This window comes from Triturus cristatus, chromosome 5_2 (genome assembly GCF_964204655.1).
Source record: "Triturus cristatus chromosome 5_2, aTriCri1.1, whole genome shotgun sequence".
Taxonomy (NCBI): domain Eukaryota; kingdom Metazoa; phylum Chordata; class Amphibia; order Caudata; family Salamandridae; genus Triturus; species Triturus cristatus.
Window position 1 is genome coordinate 1,091,545,661 of NC_140588.1, and position 16,759 is coordinate 1,091,562,419.

At 47.2% G+C, this 16,759-nt stretch overlaps 1 protein-coding gene across 1 annotated transcript in view; it reads left to right on the forward strand.

Moving 5' to 3' along the window:
• Positions 1-16,759, forward strand: part of SDHA (succinate dehydrogenase complex flavoprotein subunit A) — a 207,259-nt gene that overhangs the window by 119,803 nt on the left and 70,697 nt on the right. Inside the window, exon 8 of the mRNA XM_085608457.1 lies at positions 7,530-7,698. Within this exon, the coding sequence (XP_085464583.1) occupies positions 7,530-7,698 (169 nt within the window). The remainder of the gene's footprint in view (positions 1-7,529; positions 7,699-16,759) is intronic.

A 16,759-nucleotide genomic window follows, 5' to 3' on the forward strand; every position in this document is an offset into this window, starting at 1 on the left:
GGGTAAACGCGAAGGGCTGCATCGGGCAGCACGGATTAGCCCAGGCCAAGCAGAAGTCTGTTCATACCAACTAACGTTAGTCCTAAAATCAAACAGATCAAAAGTTGCTCAAATTAGCGGATAACAAGTTACTGGCGGCTAAACTGGAGGACCAGGAAGGGCGGTCGCGACGAAATAACATACGCCTTATAGGTGTGCCAGAACAGAGCGGCAGTCAAGGCCTTGACCTATTTGTTGAGGATCTTATTACAAATCATCTACACCCAAGAGGCCTCTCTAACTATTTCTCTGTTGAAAGGGCACACCGAGTCCCAGGAGGCCGGCCCAGACCAGGGCCCCTCCACGCCCTATCCTAGCTCGTATCTTTAATTACCGGGACAGAGACGTGATACTACAGGCCGCATGTGTTGCACCCCCGCTGAGACTCGACAATGTTACTATTTCCATCTTCCCGGACTACACGGCAGCAGTTACGAAGCAGCGTTGCGGATTTCTTGAAGTAAAAAAGACACTCCGCGAACGTGGGTTCAAATACTCAATGCTGTTCCCTGTGAAATTTTACAGTTGAAGCCGAAGGTAAAGCATGGTTCTTCATGTCGTCGGGGGATGCACAGGAGTGGCTGTAGGGTTGGCGCAAAGCCTCGCGTTCGGAACGCCGGAATGGAGGACACGACCAAAGCGGGGGAGATGACGTGCGTGAGGGATCAGAGTAAGCGGCTGTAGGGGAGGGTGACATTGCTTGCTGCAGTAGAGAAAGAATAAGCTGCAACGATTAGGAGATCGCGGCCTGGACAGACTTGCCGGCTGGGGCCTAGACTTCGCTCAATTTACTGGACTATCGAGGAATCCATTGTAATTACATCAGGGTTGCCCCATACGGGGGTTAGGGGAAGTGACTACCGCAGCGGGAGCGGCCTGCTGGGGGGAAACCATACCGTCCAATCACCAAATATACACGACCTAAGAGAGAGGGAGCAGAGACTGCTACTATTGAAGAGGGAACAATGGGTTTCCGAGGACAACGGACGATTGCTCTCACCCCCAAGTTATGGTATCGGGGAAGGGTACTAAGCACTCTGCACTGTTGGGGTGGCGGGTAGTTCTGGGTCCGTCTAGCAGGGAGGCAGGGAGGGGGGCGGGAGGTAAGGGGTTGCTTTTACAGTATTGAAAGTTGTTGGTTATTGTTTTTTAAGGGCGCTGGCTAGATTGCGGTCTATCTGTGTTGGTTTCACAAAGTACAGACGCGTTACAGCACTGATTGCATGCTTTCAATATGACCGGACTAACGGCTCAGGATCACCCAAGGGCCAAATCAATCACGTCCCCTGTGTGCCCAGTGGCTCCTTTATCATTGGTCACCTGGAATGTTCGGGGGCTAGGGAACAAGATTAAAAGAGGTCTAGTTCTACAGTATTTGAAGCGGTGTGCGCCAGCGATAGCCCTCTTACAGGAAACACACTTAACCGGGACGACCTGTAGAGCGCTGGACCGCTTTGGTTTTAAAATGGTTGTGCACTCTGAGTTCTCCGGCTCACGGGGAGTGGGAAGTCTGGTAAGAAAGCAGTTCCCGCTGATCATTAACCATAAATGGACAGATGACAAGGGCCGCTTTGCAGCAATAGCATGTCAGTGGGAGGGGAAATCCTTCAATGTGGTGTCAGTATATATCCCTCCAGCACTACACGCGGTGGCCCTCCCGGCGCTCAGTAAATTCCTACTCCCAGCGGGAGAATTGATAATTGGGGGAGACCTAAACGCCGCAGTCAATGGGACTCTTGACCGACATCCTCCCAAACCTCCCACCGACGGGATGTCTCGCATAGAGAGCTTTATAGAAGCCCTTGGTCTTCTGGATGCCTGGAGATGCCGTCACCCCACGACACGACAGTTCACTTATCAATCGGGAGCACACAATAGCCTATCTAGGATAGATTACTTCCAGACGTCAGCGGACGGCTTACACAATGTAGCGGACATAGACATCAGGCCCGGAGGGATTTCAGATCACTCCCTAGTACTACTAACATACACGTGCCGTCGTTGGGTCAGACGACGTATTTACCCCATACACCCAGGATATTTGAATAATCCCAAAATCTTTAAAGACCTCAACACTACAACACAGCACTATTTTAAAGAAAATATAACGTCGGTCCCACCTTCGGTCACCTTATGGGAGGCATATAAGACTGTCATTCGTGGACAAGCCATTACATCCATAATAGGTTATAAACGCGAGAAGCGACAGGTATTATGTGACATAGAATCGAGTTTGCATCAGGCTGAGGAATGTCATACACAGCACCCGACGCTGGAAACGTCTTGGTCCCTGCGTATTCAACATCAGGAGTACAGGGAGTATTTAAAAGAGATGGCGAGGTCCAAATTAAAGAATACACAACATAAAATATACGAAATTGGGGATAAGGCAGGTAGGCTCTTGGCCTGGCTCGACAAAAAAGAAAAAGCAAGGAGCTGGATAGCTCGGATAAAAACTAGAGAGTGGGTAGTGATCTCGGACCCACAAGAAATTGTAGCCGGACTGGCCAGTTACTTTGCCCAGGTTTACACATCTTCGTCAATCAACACGATTGAGGAGGCACAAGCCTATCTCAAAGACATCAAAATGCCCACATTAACACCAGAGGCGACCAGCAAGCTCGAAGCTGACCTCACGACAGAAGAACTACAGTTAGCAATTGAGTCTTTGCAGACGGGGAAGGCGATAGGGCCTCACGGCATACCTATCTAGCATTATAAGAGGATGGCGGGAACACTCTCCCCCCACCTGTTAAAAATGTATACTGAAAGTTTAGATGCAGGTGAGCTCCCGCGGGACCAAAGAACGGCCACCATAGTGGTTATTCCTAAACCTGGGAAACCGCCTGAGGACTATGCCTCATATCGCCCAATATCATTGATTAATGCGGAAGCTAAAATACTCGCCAAACTTTTGGCGATTCGACTGACCCCGCACATGACGGCCCTAATACACCCAGATCAATCCGGATTTATGGCAGGTCGCAATACGGCTCTTAACCTGAGGCGCCTTCATGGGGTGATAGCCCGTATACCCTATATCCAAGAATCAGCTGTTATTCTATCATTGGATGCCCGTATGGCATTTTATATGGTGGAATGGCCCTTCCTATTTGCAGTCCTTCTGCATCTGGGCTTCGGTCCTAAATTTTGTGCATGGGTACACCTGTTGTACTCGAAACCACTAGCACATGTTACCGCCAATGGTCACATGTCAGAGGACTTCCAGCTAGGACGCGGTGCTCGCCAGGGATGCCCCTTGTTGTTTGCCCTTGTGTTAGAGCCGCTGGCAGCATTGATCAGGTGGGAACCGACCATCAGGAGACTCAAGTGGGCGATGGGATGTGAGGACCGTATCTCCTTGTATGCAGATGACGTTTTGCTGTATCTGGCCTCCCCGAGGCGTTCCATTCTGGTGCTACTGAACGTCTGTGAAAATTATGGGAGAGTGTCTGGCTACACTATTAATTGGTCTAAATCGGTTTTGTTTGTGCTGTCTGGGCCGACACCACACCTTCCTAAAGAATGCGATCTCCTAGTCCCGACGGAGGGCTTCAAATATTTGGGCATCTATGTGACGCCTAGGTCTGAAGAATTCTATTAAAAAAATGTACTGCCCCGCACCCCCCCCCCCCCCCCCCCCCCTAGACCGGCTAAAACAGGACACAACGCACTGGCATACATTGCCGTTGACGCTGCTTGGGAAGGCCGCACTCTTTAAAATGATGGAGCTCCCACGGTTTCTCTATACCTTAGAAAACACTCCGTTTCCGGCGAGCTATTTTAAAATGATAGCGACTGAGGTATCTAGTCTACTTTGGGGAAACAAGCCAGTGTGTATTGCAATGAACAAACTGGTTAAGAGCTGGTATGATGGGGGTATAGCACTTCCCAACATACAACTGTACTACTGGGCTGCACAGTTGACAATCCTAAATCAATGGATTCACGCCCCACAGACCGACCCTGCGTTTCAAGCGGACAGATATGTGCTAGGAGACGGAGGTGTCATGGCGGCCTTATACAATCGAAAACGAGCTAACCCACTGATTGGCCCGACGGCACACACAGTGGTCATATGGTACTCGGTACAGAAAAAATTGGGATGGCATGGGGTTATCACACAACTTACTCCACTCTGGGATTTTGTGCATGGGTACACCTGTTGTACTCGAAACCACTAGCACATGTTACCGCCAATGGTCACATGTCAGAGGACTTCCAGCTAGGACGCGGTGCTCGCCAGGGATGCCCCTTGTTGTTTGCCCTTGTGTTAGAGCCGCTGGCAGCATTGATCAGGTGGGAACCGACCATCAGGAGACTCAAGTGGGCGATGGGATGTGAGGACCGTATCTCCTTGTATGCAGATGACGTTTTGCTGTATCTGGCCTCCCCGAGGCGTTCCATTCTGGTGCTACTGAACGTCTGTGAAAATTATGGGAGAGTGTCTGGCTACACTATTAATTGGTCTAAATCGGTTTTGTTTGTGCTGTCTGGGCCGACACCACACCTTCCTAAAGAATGCGATCTCCTAGTCCCGATGGAGGGCTTCAAATATTTGGGCATCTATGTGACGCCTAGGTCTGAAGAATTCTATTAAAAAAATGTACTGCCCCCTCCCCCCCCCCCCCCCTGCCCCCCCCCCCTAGACCGGCTAAAACAGGACACAACGCACTGGCATACATTGCCGTTGACGCTGCTTGGGAAGGCCGCACTCTTTAAAATGATGGAGCTCCCACGGTTTCTCTATACCTTAGAAAACACTCCGTTTCCGGCGAGCTATTTTAAAATGATAGCGACTGAGGTATCTAGTCTACTTTGGGGAAACAAGCCAGTGTGTATTGCAATGAACAAACTGGTTAAGAGCTGGTATGATGGGGGTATAGCACTTCCCAACATACAACTGTACTACTGGGCTGCACAGTTGACAATCCTAAATCAATGGATTCACGCCCCACAGACCGACCCTGCGTTTCAAGCGGACAGATATGTGCTAGGAGACGGAGGTGTCATGGCGGCCTTATACAATCGAAAACGAGCTAACCCACTGATTGGCCCGACGGCACACACAGTGGTCATATGGTACTCGGTACAGAAAAAATTGGGATGGCATGGGGTTATCACACAACTTACTCCACTCTGGGATACGCGGTGGCTGGGAAGACTCAGAAAAATCAAGGGATTCAATAACTGGGATGTAATGGGAATCTCAACGGTAGGTGACCTATGGGTTAAGGGCGGGGTGATTACGTTCAAGCTCCTAAAAGACCAATACGAACTCGCACCCTCTGAACGATTCAGGTATATGCAGATTAGACATGCATCGCAAGCAGTTATACCGCCAAACGTCCCCTTTACCAGAGGCATCCCGCTTAGAAGATAGGCCTCCAACTGACTACATGATGAAAAAGGCCACCTCTTTTACTTATCGTAAATTAATTAATAACCAACCGGACCCAACGCAGGCACTGAAGGACAAATGGTCCGTGGAACTAGGGGACTCGACGACACAGACTGGCAGGTGGCACTCTCATCACCGCGGGAAGTTGCAATACCCTCGAGATTAAGACTAATACAACTGAAGATACTACACTGGGTATACGACACTAGATTAACCCTGCATAAAATAGGGAATGCCCTCCATCCGTATTGCCTGAGTGAGTGCGGGGAGGAAGGTACTTTTACCACACTCTATGGCAATGTCCGAAGATCATGACTTACTGGGGGGCAGTGATGAGGACCATTTCGCAAACGGTGGAGGTGTCGGTGGCACCAGAGCCTAAAAGATGTTTGCTAAATAAATGGGAACCTAACGATTTAAATCACCCAGCACAGGATTGGGCGACTTTGGGTATGATGGTTGCCAGGAGGAATATAGCTAGACTGTGGGGCTCCAGATGCTTACCAACGATTGGTGACTGGTGTGGGGACATGGACGAAGCCATGGTGGCAGAGAAGGCTGCATATGTTAACCGGGGCTGTCCCCAGAAGTGGGGGAAGGTGTGGGGAGCCTGGAATAAGTACAGGAGCTTTCTCTGTGAACCACCGGAGGTACCGAGTGAGGAACACTTGAGCTGAAAGGGGGAGGAGATGCGGCCGCGTGAGAGGGATGTCAGGTGTGAGCCATCATGTAATAACTGTAACAGAGACGTGTACAATGGTAATAAGAAACTGTACCAACCAACTGCACTATGTGTTCATAGGTATGAATCTGTTTTGCCCTATCTTTAATAAATAAAAAGATGTTTAAAAGAAAAAGTTACTCAAATGCTGTTCACAGAATGCAGCTCTGCTGCTGGCACTCTGCAGCAGGTGATTGGCCACCTTTTACCTGTTCATTGCTATATCTTAAGTTATTCAATTGATAATGTTATGTTATAAATATTTTGCCCATCCAATTAACATTGAAGTCCTAGATTATTGGACTGGGAAGTGGGTTGTCCTACTACATGTAATTCAAACCGCGTGCAAAGGATAATCCCTTTTTTTATGACCGCGCTGTGTTTCACTATGCATACGAAGTCGTGCTTAGCGTGCCTTCTTCTCAAGGCCTCCGGTTCTTCAAGTGGGTACATGGCGTTTAGAAGACCCTTGGCATGTCACTTAAATTTAAGGTCTTACCTTTTGACTCTCACTGTTTTCTAATGGGACACTTGTACTTCTTGTTGAATACCGCTGCTTCCCTTTTTTGTGTAGTCCGACTAAACCCAGAACTGAGCTCCACAAGTTACTTTTTAAAAGTTAAATGGCATGCCCAGAGGCACAGCCACTTATTTTGTTATTAATGTGACTTGAAATTGGCATAAAGTTCCTTGTGTTTTACACAGATTGCCCGTTTATATTCGATACATCTTGTATTAAATGGGTTTCCAACTTCTGAGTGCAATATTGTTTAGGTATTAAACAAATTATTTTATTTTGGGAAGTTGGAAGTGCACTGTAAATAGAATTGTGTCCTATTGCTTCCATGCAAATCAGCACTATTCATTTACGTGCGAATACCATTTAGAACAGTTACTTAATTACAAAATCTTTATCTTCTAAAATGTTGAGACATTTTGTGTCAATCCTTCTATTGAAATAGGTAGATAATAATTAAACTCGAAACATTTCTCCTGATCGGTTTTTCCGTGCACCTTAGTCCTCTGTGCTGCATAATGTGTCTTCTGGTGTCGCATGACTCCAGTGGTCCTTAAGGGCCGTTTGTGAAGTAATTTAAGTTTTGATCCTGGTCCTAACTCCTGGGTGCCGGATCTTCACATGTTGTCAGTCGGGAGGATGTCCACATATGAGAGGTGTCCCCATCCAGGTAAGAGTCGGCAGCTCTGATGCCTACAGAAGGCACAGAGGAGGGATCTGTTTGTTGGGCACTAGCTGCCTCGATCATCCTCTTCGCTGTCCAACCCGCAACCCTTGAAGGCTTAGTTGAATGCACATCATTAGATCGCCTTGATTCAACAGTTCATGTATGTTGTCTCTCCCACATAAAGGTATCTATGGTGCTGGCTGTCTCATTACTGAAGGGGCTCGTGGCGAAGGAGGCATGCTCGTGAACAGCGAGGGGGAACGCTTTATGGAAAGATATGCCCCTGTCGCAAAGGATCTGGCTTCGCGAGATGTTGTTTCCCGTTCTATAACCATTGAAATCCGCGAAGGAAGGTTTGTGGAACAGTTTGAAGTGTTCACTGTTTTGGAATTTATATTTCTGAATGTATGAATTTATTAAAGTACTTTGATTACTTAATACACAACAAAATACAGCCTAAAACATGAAATGGCAAAACTGCCAACCACTGAATACATAACAAGACACAAACCTCCAGAGATAGTCTTTCACCGTATGCTTCAAGGGAGTAAGAGTACGAATATAACCACGGTCAGACAGGAATGCCTTCCCTAGTGCAACTCCAACTACGCTTCGCGTCCTGCCACCAAACCACTTACATTGCTGTCTAACGGAGGCCAGCTGAAGGTCAGCTGCTGAGCAGATTTCTCTAGTATATTTTTGCATATTGGAGACTTGTCAAGTATTTAGGACGAACTCTTTGAACTGGTTTCCAAATAAGAACCAGGACTTTAGGAGGGATCATCTCCTTGATTGTTAACTCGCCAAGGAACTTAAGATCTGATTTCATGAGCCCATATGCTAGTCTGGTTGGTTGGTTCTGGTTAACCTGCAGCGGTTTCATACTGTGCCTCATGGCATTTAAACAGCCGAGCAATGCCTCCATTTGGAGAAGACAATTACCAAGACGAGTTAAATTCCTGCAGTGATTGGGGCACTCCTGAAACGTTGAATTATTGAAAGTGTGCAGCCGAAGGGCCGGATTTAGATCTCAGCGGACGGGTTGCTCTGTTACAACAGTCTGCCGAAATGGAAGTCCCATTGTATCCACGAAATTTGTTTCAGCGGACGGCATATTCGTTACCGTTGTGACTGAGTAACCCATCGGCCAAAATCTAAATAAGCCCCAAGTCACACAGAGATTTGATTGTCCAAAAGGGGCAAAAGTAGAGCACCCCGTTGTGAGAAGTTGGCCTGGTATATGATGTTCACTAGTTAAAGTGACCACCTTGTACCATGCCAAGCAACCCTTATGGTGTGGTTGTAAGTCAACCTTTTCGGACTAGCTGCCCTAGTGGTAGCGTAGGCTAAGCAGTCTTTGAGGCTAAACTCGTGAAACGTGTTAAACAGGCTGTTTTACCAAATGTAACCCCCTTTTATACCAATGAAAGGACACCACACAGATATATATTCAAAATATATATGTATTTATTTCTCAAAGTATCTCCTAGACTCTTTATGAGCACAGGAGCCCAAATCGTCAAACAAGATTACAGTAGAATACACAGAAGTTGCACTTTATATGGATAGGCCCTGGTGGCCGCTCAAACCATATACTAAAATAGTGGTATAAGTACCACGAACAGAAAAGGGAAAAGGCCTAGGGCCTCTAGAATCGCTGGGCCTACTAGGAGCTAACTTCAGTTAGTGACCAGGAGGTCCACGGGCTGCGTGTGCAGAGCAAATAGTCACACGCGAGCTCCCATAGGTTTTCAATGGGTGCGTAAAAAGTACAAAGTTACTGCAAAGAGGATCTTCCGGATGGACTAGGAACTTAAGATTGGAAACACAGACACTAGAGATGATTCTCTACACTTGGGCACCGGAGTGCCAGCTTTACCTCACCCACAGGAAGCGGGTGCATAGGCGTCGAAGTGCGTCGGGTTTCTTCTATCTGTTCAATGGAGCCTGTGGACAAAGATGCTGCAGGCGGCCGGTCCGAAGAGATGCAGTGGATCCAAGAGTGGATCGGAGATGTTGAAGACCTGTAAGCAGAGGGGACAGTGTTCACAGTGACCAGCGTGGCACCAGGTGGGTACCAGGCGATGTCGGGTGCAAACAGGAAGGAAGGTGTAGCTTGTCTCTGCAGCCACGTGGTCCCTGAAGGTCGACGACGTCCAGGAGTCGAGTCACGAGCTGTCCCACGCAGGCTCTCGCTGTCGGCGGTGTCAGCGACTTGATCGAAGCAAACAAGCCTTGGCAAAAGCAATTGTTGTGGAAAACGAAATAAGCTGATGGTTCTGACCAGCAAGGTCAGAGGGATTGCTCCTTTGGAGGGGAGCAAGGGCCAGTCTGGAGCAACCAGACCAGCGGTGTAGTTTTTGAAGTTCGTCGCCAAGATGGCCACTAGCCAGCGGGCCAGCAACCGGTTAGGCGCGTCGAGTGGCAAAATGCAGAAGGGCCCCACGCAGATCGTGGAGATGCTGGAGGGCTCACCTTTGGTGCAGATGCTGCTCGGGTGTTGGGCTTCTCAGATCCCAAAGCACAACTTGGAGGGAGCCTCGGTTGTTGCGCTTGCAGCTTGTCGTGGTCTTTTCAAGATGGCTGGCTCCACGTGTCTCGGTGCCTCCACGGGTCTCCTCTTCTCAGGGACTGTGGATCGGGCGGTGAGAGGTCTGGAGGTCCAGGTCTTGTCAGTCTCTGGGCTCGGGCTCCGGCGGGAGGCGGCGGCAAAGCAGACGTTGATTCGCTGGATGGTGCTTGCGTTAGCAAGGTGGTCACTCCCTGACCACAGGGGAGATTGGCTTCAGTCCTCTGTGCGGCAGAGCGTCGAAGTTCCCGTCTTCTTCTTAATTTCAAGTTGATTCCAGGATGTCTGAAGTCTTAGGACACAGCTCCTACCTTTAAGCGGATTCTAGGGGCCGGACTACCTGCTAGGTCCCTCCCTATGGGTGGGACCAGGAAGGGGGGTGGTTACACCCCCAATCCTTTGTCCAGCTCGCCCCAGGCCCGGGACTGGTGTGCCCCAGGACCGGTTTGAACTGGCATATGCACCGAGGCTCCTTGTGAGCCTCAGGCATGTCTGGTTTCTTTCAAGCCCTACCTGACCAATACACAAAATCCTGTCTGGGGTGGTGAACGCACCTCCCCTGGCAGGAAACCCTTTGTCCACACCTCCCAAGCTGGAAGGACTCCCAGCAGCAGGAGGGCAGACTTGTGTCTGTGGTGGCAGCATCCATTTTGTGGAGCTGAGGCTATGTCTGATTTTACCCGGGTTTCAGGTACTGTACATGTCGTGTCCCTCTAGAAGGGTGGAATGCTAACCCCGTCGCCAGAATTGGCGAGGGGTTAGTATTCCAATTCGTATGACACCTTACTCGACATGTTTTGATAAAGCCAAACCAAAGTTAGCATTTAACCGCGAGGTTCATAATGCACTTAAGAGTATATGGTATGACGATATCTGGAAACAGTAGAAGGAAGTTGTTCCGACCACTGCAGACAGGCTCAGCTCATGCCAGAGCACCATCTCACATGGAACCAAGCACTCTGCCTTCAGGATTGTTAAGGCCTGCCATAGGAGTGACTTATAGGTTACCAGGTGTCCCATTTAAGGTTAGGTATAGGTATACTACACCTAAGTAAGAGGTGGTTACACCAACTTACCCCAGCTGTGTCAAATTTGTTAGGCCAAGCCTGGGGTGGCATAATATATGCTTCAGCCCCTGGCAGGCCTTAGATACACCAATGCCCTGGGTACCTAGTGTACACTGGTACAGGGGCTCACAGGGTGATCCAACCAATTGGGTATGTACCTAGGGTACATGGAGTCCATTTTAAAGAGAGAGCAGATGGGCTGAGGTCCTGAATGGCAGGATCTCAAGCCAACTAAGTCGAAAAACCAGCTAGACACTAGGCAAAAATTTGGGGGTAACCATAGTCAGATATCCACCTTCCTACACCCGTGTGCTCACTGATTGGACTGTAGAGGGCCCATCACTGATCTAAGGAGGCCAGAAGTCCATATCCATCGACTATAGATTTACCCGTAAATGTTCCTCCTGGCTGGCTTTAGTACTTCATTGTCATCCAGGGTCTAATCGCTATTAGAACATTGGAATGTTGGGAGCGGAATTGAAAACAACGGAGTGCTCCGGGCTTATAATGGCTGGTAGAAGCCCGGAGCGCCAACGGTCCAATGTTTCTTTGAGGCTGTAAACATAGGCTTCAGGGAGCCTGAGGGGAGTTCAATCCCCTCGCGCTCCCTGGAGCCTTTGTTAGAACATTCTGCCCTCTAGTGGCAGAATGTTCTTATAGCCCTTCGTAGCAGGGCTATACTGGCTATTGAAGTCCTGCTGCCTTGTTAAAGTCCCTCTTCTCTGGCCTTGCTGTGGCGGGCCTTTAATAGCTAATATAGCCCGCTACGACGGGCTTTAAGGCTATATTAAACAACAAAGCACTGGGGAAATCCTGAAGAATTCAAAGCAATGCACATACATTTTGTACTGAAAACCAGAGGCTGTAATTAGATGTGCAGAAGGGATGATGTAGAAGTTAAATGGCAGGATTGGGAAGGCATAAAAACGCCGCTTCGACGGCTGTAGGTAGAACTGAAAAGGGATGGGTGAGTGTTGCTTATAGAGCGTAATTTCAGTCCAAGCAGCCTTCATGTTCCCTTCATGTTCCCTTCATGTTCCCTTCATGTTCCCTTCATGTTCCCTTCATGTTCCCTTCATGTTCGTTTTAAATATACGAAGTCTGCATTCTAGAAAAACATTTGGAAATTCTGATGCATTCCAAGTCCAGTTGATTCTTTACTGTAAATGCAAACCTGTACTCCAGAGGAATATTCAGTACACTCTCCCCTCGCACTGTATATGTTCAAATCTAATTTAAGACGGATCATTTTTGAGGAACACGTTCGAACTGGAGCCTGTCATTTGAAATTGGGGTCACTCGTGCTGTGGCAGACCGTCCCTTTGACATAGGGCAGTGTAGAGGAGAGAGCGCTTCAAGGAGCGGAGCCCACCACCCGAATTTCAAAGGATCAGACTCTGCAACACATTTGTGCCTGGAGCTGTACTGTGGAGGTGGCAGTCAGAGTCCAATAAGAGGTTCAGCCGTACTGTTCATCATGAGACAGAAGATCGTCCAGACTTCTAGCTGCTTGAACCAGGACTAGGGACCAAGGTCTGCTACTATCCCTGCTGGGGGAGTGAATATCACCCAGGAAGTAAAGACCACTCGCCCTGAGCCTCAAGCACCAGCCTTCTACCTGCCTTTTGAGACTAGGGGCTCCTTTGAGGAGAACGAGAGTGCCTGGAGAGAGCGCCGACCAGTGGCGATCCTGGCGAGTGGATCCCAGTGAGCGAGGGATTCGAGACGCCAGTCCAGCCAGAACTGCTGCAGGAATGTGACCTGCCAGCCCCATCTTGCCAAAGTCTGCGACCCCGTGTGACTGGGGGTGGGGAGGGAGAAGAGGGGGGCACATCTCCTCTGTGTGCACCAAACTATGCAACCACTCACGTCGCCAGGCAGGGGGCCACAGTGAAGTGCAGTCCATCACCACTGTGCAGGGCGCTGTTGCTGGTGTGGGCCCCTACGTCAGCAGAAAGGGAGACCACTATGATAAGACTGTTGTCCTTAAGTGGGGGTAGGTCTGCTGGCCACCATGTGTCGGGGCTCTTACGCCTGTTCATTGTTCTAAGGAATTTTGAAGGAATGCTGACTGATCGCTGCAGGAGGTGGGCGAACAGATCTGACCCCGACTAGTCCATCTGAGGAACCCGAAACTTCATCGCGAGAAGTTCACGGGCTCTCAACACTGGAAGATTTGAGCTTTGAAGGAGCGTCCTGGACCGGTCTTTCCAGGATTACCAACTGCCATTGGGTCAGGTATTACGGTTCCAGGACTTCGGTACTTCTGGGGACATTCACAAACCTAGCATCTAAAAGCTACTAGCATTGAATCTTATGGTGAGGCATAAAGTTGGTTGCATAGCCACATCTGGGCATTGCCTCTAGTATAGAAGAGGGAACAACCAACCCCACTAGACGGAACCAAGGGAGTCGGGTATTCCATTCAGGGAGGCACCAGTATGCCCACCTTAAACGGCTGTGGGGATTATTTAGTGTCCATTCTATGCTTTGTGTGATCACATTAAAATACTCCTTGTTATGTCGAGGCTTGAGTACATTCTGAAAGCTTACCTAGTAATGCATTCCACCTATTGCAGACCTGAATGATCTATTCAGCCTAACTGTAATGCTCTTCACCCATAAAATGGTCTTAAAAGTGATCATGGGCAAATATTGTATTCCACCGACCTGCCTTTTTCTGAATCATCACACATGAAAGCACTTGTAAGTTCAGCATCTCTCCTGTGCAGAAAACTGGTAATTCCATAGACTAAACGTTTGCTCCATGTGTAATAAGAATCTAGCCCAGTTAGAAGGTAAACCTGACCCAACTTGCCTCTTAGTTCACCAACACTCTCACTTTTAATAAGCCTATTACTAAAGCATAATCTGGCGCACACTGTCATTTACAAACAGCACGTGTTCCTTTGAAATGGCTAAACATGAAGTCCTGTGCACACGTGTTAGGGTAACGCTTTGGGTATGCCCAATGTAGATCAAACAGATATCAAAATCTCATGTTTTTTTGAAATTATAAAGGTCGGCATCAGGTGTATCGTAAGCAAATTTTCTTTATATATGTAAATTCGGACCAATACACAACGAAAACAAATCAGCCGACACGTGTTTCATCACAACGTGTAGCGTAATGACTCTTCAGGGCTGGGAAGGACACAAAACAAAAGAAATCAGTCGAAGAAATAAGAAGGGAGAAAGAGGGGGGCAAAAACAAAACGTTAATACCAACGTGCTCCAATGAGCCACTGTGATTCAAATCTATTAAGAGGTGAGCAGAAGCAACAAGTGAAAACCACTGATATGTGATACGTAAAAAATACATTTGGTGACTTGACTGAACAGAACCACTAGGACTAGTGGAGTAGTCGTTTAAGACAGAGCGATTGCGACCACGAAGATGAGCACAGAGAAAAAATAATAATAATAAATGGCACAAATATATATATATAGGAGTTAAGGGAGAGAACAGAAAAACCATGATTCACGAAGTACAGAGGCCATAACCACAGTTCAAACGCTATTCAAAATATTAGTGTGAAAGTTGAAATGTTAAATCACAATCAACGGTATGGAAGAAAAAATGCCGGGAAACAACCAGGTTGAAAAAGATCAGCTGAGCATCCTGGTGAACGAGGTAGGACTCATGAGGCAGAGTGCAACTGTTCAAAATATATACAGGAGAATAACATGGCATAATGTTTACAATCAGCATTTGTTCTCAATGACCATAATTATACAGGAGGAATCGGGCATGTAATAAGTATAATTCCACGATCTATGGATGCATTCTTGGTTCCACAACTATTAAATAAAAGAGGGGGTTGTACTCTAGTGTATCAAAGTGTAAGACTATGGCATAGCATAAATTCATACAAGCAAGAGAAAGTCAACAGCTCAAATTAAAACGAAAATTATTAATGACAGCAGAGATAAGGTGAAGAAAGAAAGAAAAGAGTATAAGCTGGACAAAAATACCTGTTTGTGATGTATGGCAAAAAAGCGGAGCCGAGTAGCGGCACGGGTAAGGTCAGAGCACGGCAGAAGGGAGGTGGGAACCTTCCTTCGTAGAATGAAGAGCGGTAAGCCAAACAAACCGAACGGGTGCGTAGGGTTACAATCTGGTCTGAAATAAGGAATGGAGGCGAAAGCGATATAGTTAGGCAAGGGGAAGGCAAAGGTTGGTGTTAAACGCCGGGCTAGTGGAGCTATGGCTTACCAGAGTGAGTAGGATCTCGTGTGCGGAATCGGCGTGTTCTCCAGTGTGAGGGACACGAACTTCAGTGAAAACCGGAAGTTAAGTAAGGAGGCGCGAGTTGGAAGTCACAAAGACTAGAGCGAGTAGCAGCGGTCCGGTTTAAGAAAACCGGAAGTGAGGATAGGAAAGATCATAACAAAGGGTAATGTGAAGAGGAACCAGAGCAGAACGCGGTGTGTGAAACTAAATTAAATTTTAAAAAAATAGTAAAAGTAATAATAAAACATGATGCTAACAAGTGCGTATGGAAGTGCGATGAGTGATGATTGACATGGAGGGATGCAAGTGCATAACAGTGGGCTCGGTAGAAACCCAGACCGGAGTTACAGAAGATAGGTAAAATAGATAAATCAGGTTTGCAGAGAGAGGCGTAGAGAATACAGAGTACTCACAGGGTTGGCGGATAAGAATGACATAATAGATTTGGAAGATTGAAAATAACAAAGTCAAAAGGAGAAATGAAAAGGTGCAACATTGAATGGAGTAGTACATATAGAGATCTCTGAGCAAGTATGCAAAAGGCTAGGGCATAAAAGGAATTCAGAAACATTAAAGGTGCACAGCGTCAAAAGAGAAATAATACAAGTGGTATATGCATCTTGTTCAAACGATAATCGGTGTGGGAGCAAGGCATAAACAATATCATTCTTTAAAGTTAGGAACATGTGGAACTGAGATAAAGTACAATAACAATGATGAGTGAAATACGGACTGTATATGGGAAAGATCTAGGATCCCAAAAAGTATTGTAGCTCCTGGTCAATGTTGAGGCCATGTTTGACCGACTGTAGACGCATAATCCATGATGCTTCTTGTCTCCTTAGTGTCAATTCTCGATTTCCACCTCTGATGTTGTTTCTGGTGGTGTCTATTCTGAAGAAGGATAGACTCTTTCGTGGACCTTGTGTCTTGCATGTCGCTATGTGTGAGGCCATCTGATCGTGCTGCCTACATATTGTTGTTTACAGGTACATTCTGCAGAATCTGTAAATGGGCTATGAATGGTACTAAAGAATTCAGCAGCTGGAATGGTAAAAAATACCACATCACCTAGAACATCAATTGCAACTCCACTTTTGTTGTATACATTCTACAATATACCTGTAAACAACCATATGTAGGCAGCACGATCAGATGTCTGAAAGAACGCATCAGTGAGCATGTCAGAGCTATGCACAAGGAGGATGCTAGGTATCTGATGGCCTCACACATAGCGACATGATCCTAGATCTTTCCCATATACAGTCCGTATTTCACTCATCATTGTTATCATTGTACTTTATCTCAGTTCCACATGTTCCTAACTTTAACGAATGATATTGTTTATGCCTTGTTCCCACACCGATTATCGTTTGAACAAGATGCATATACCACTTGTATTATTTCTCTTTTGACGCTGTGCACCTTTGTTTCTGAATTCCTTTTATGCCCTAGCCTTTTGCATACTTGCTCAGAGATCTCTATATGTACTACTCCATTCAATTTTGCACCTTTTCATTTCTCCTTTTGACTTTGTTATTTTC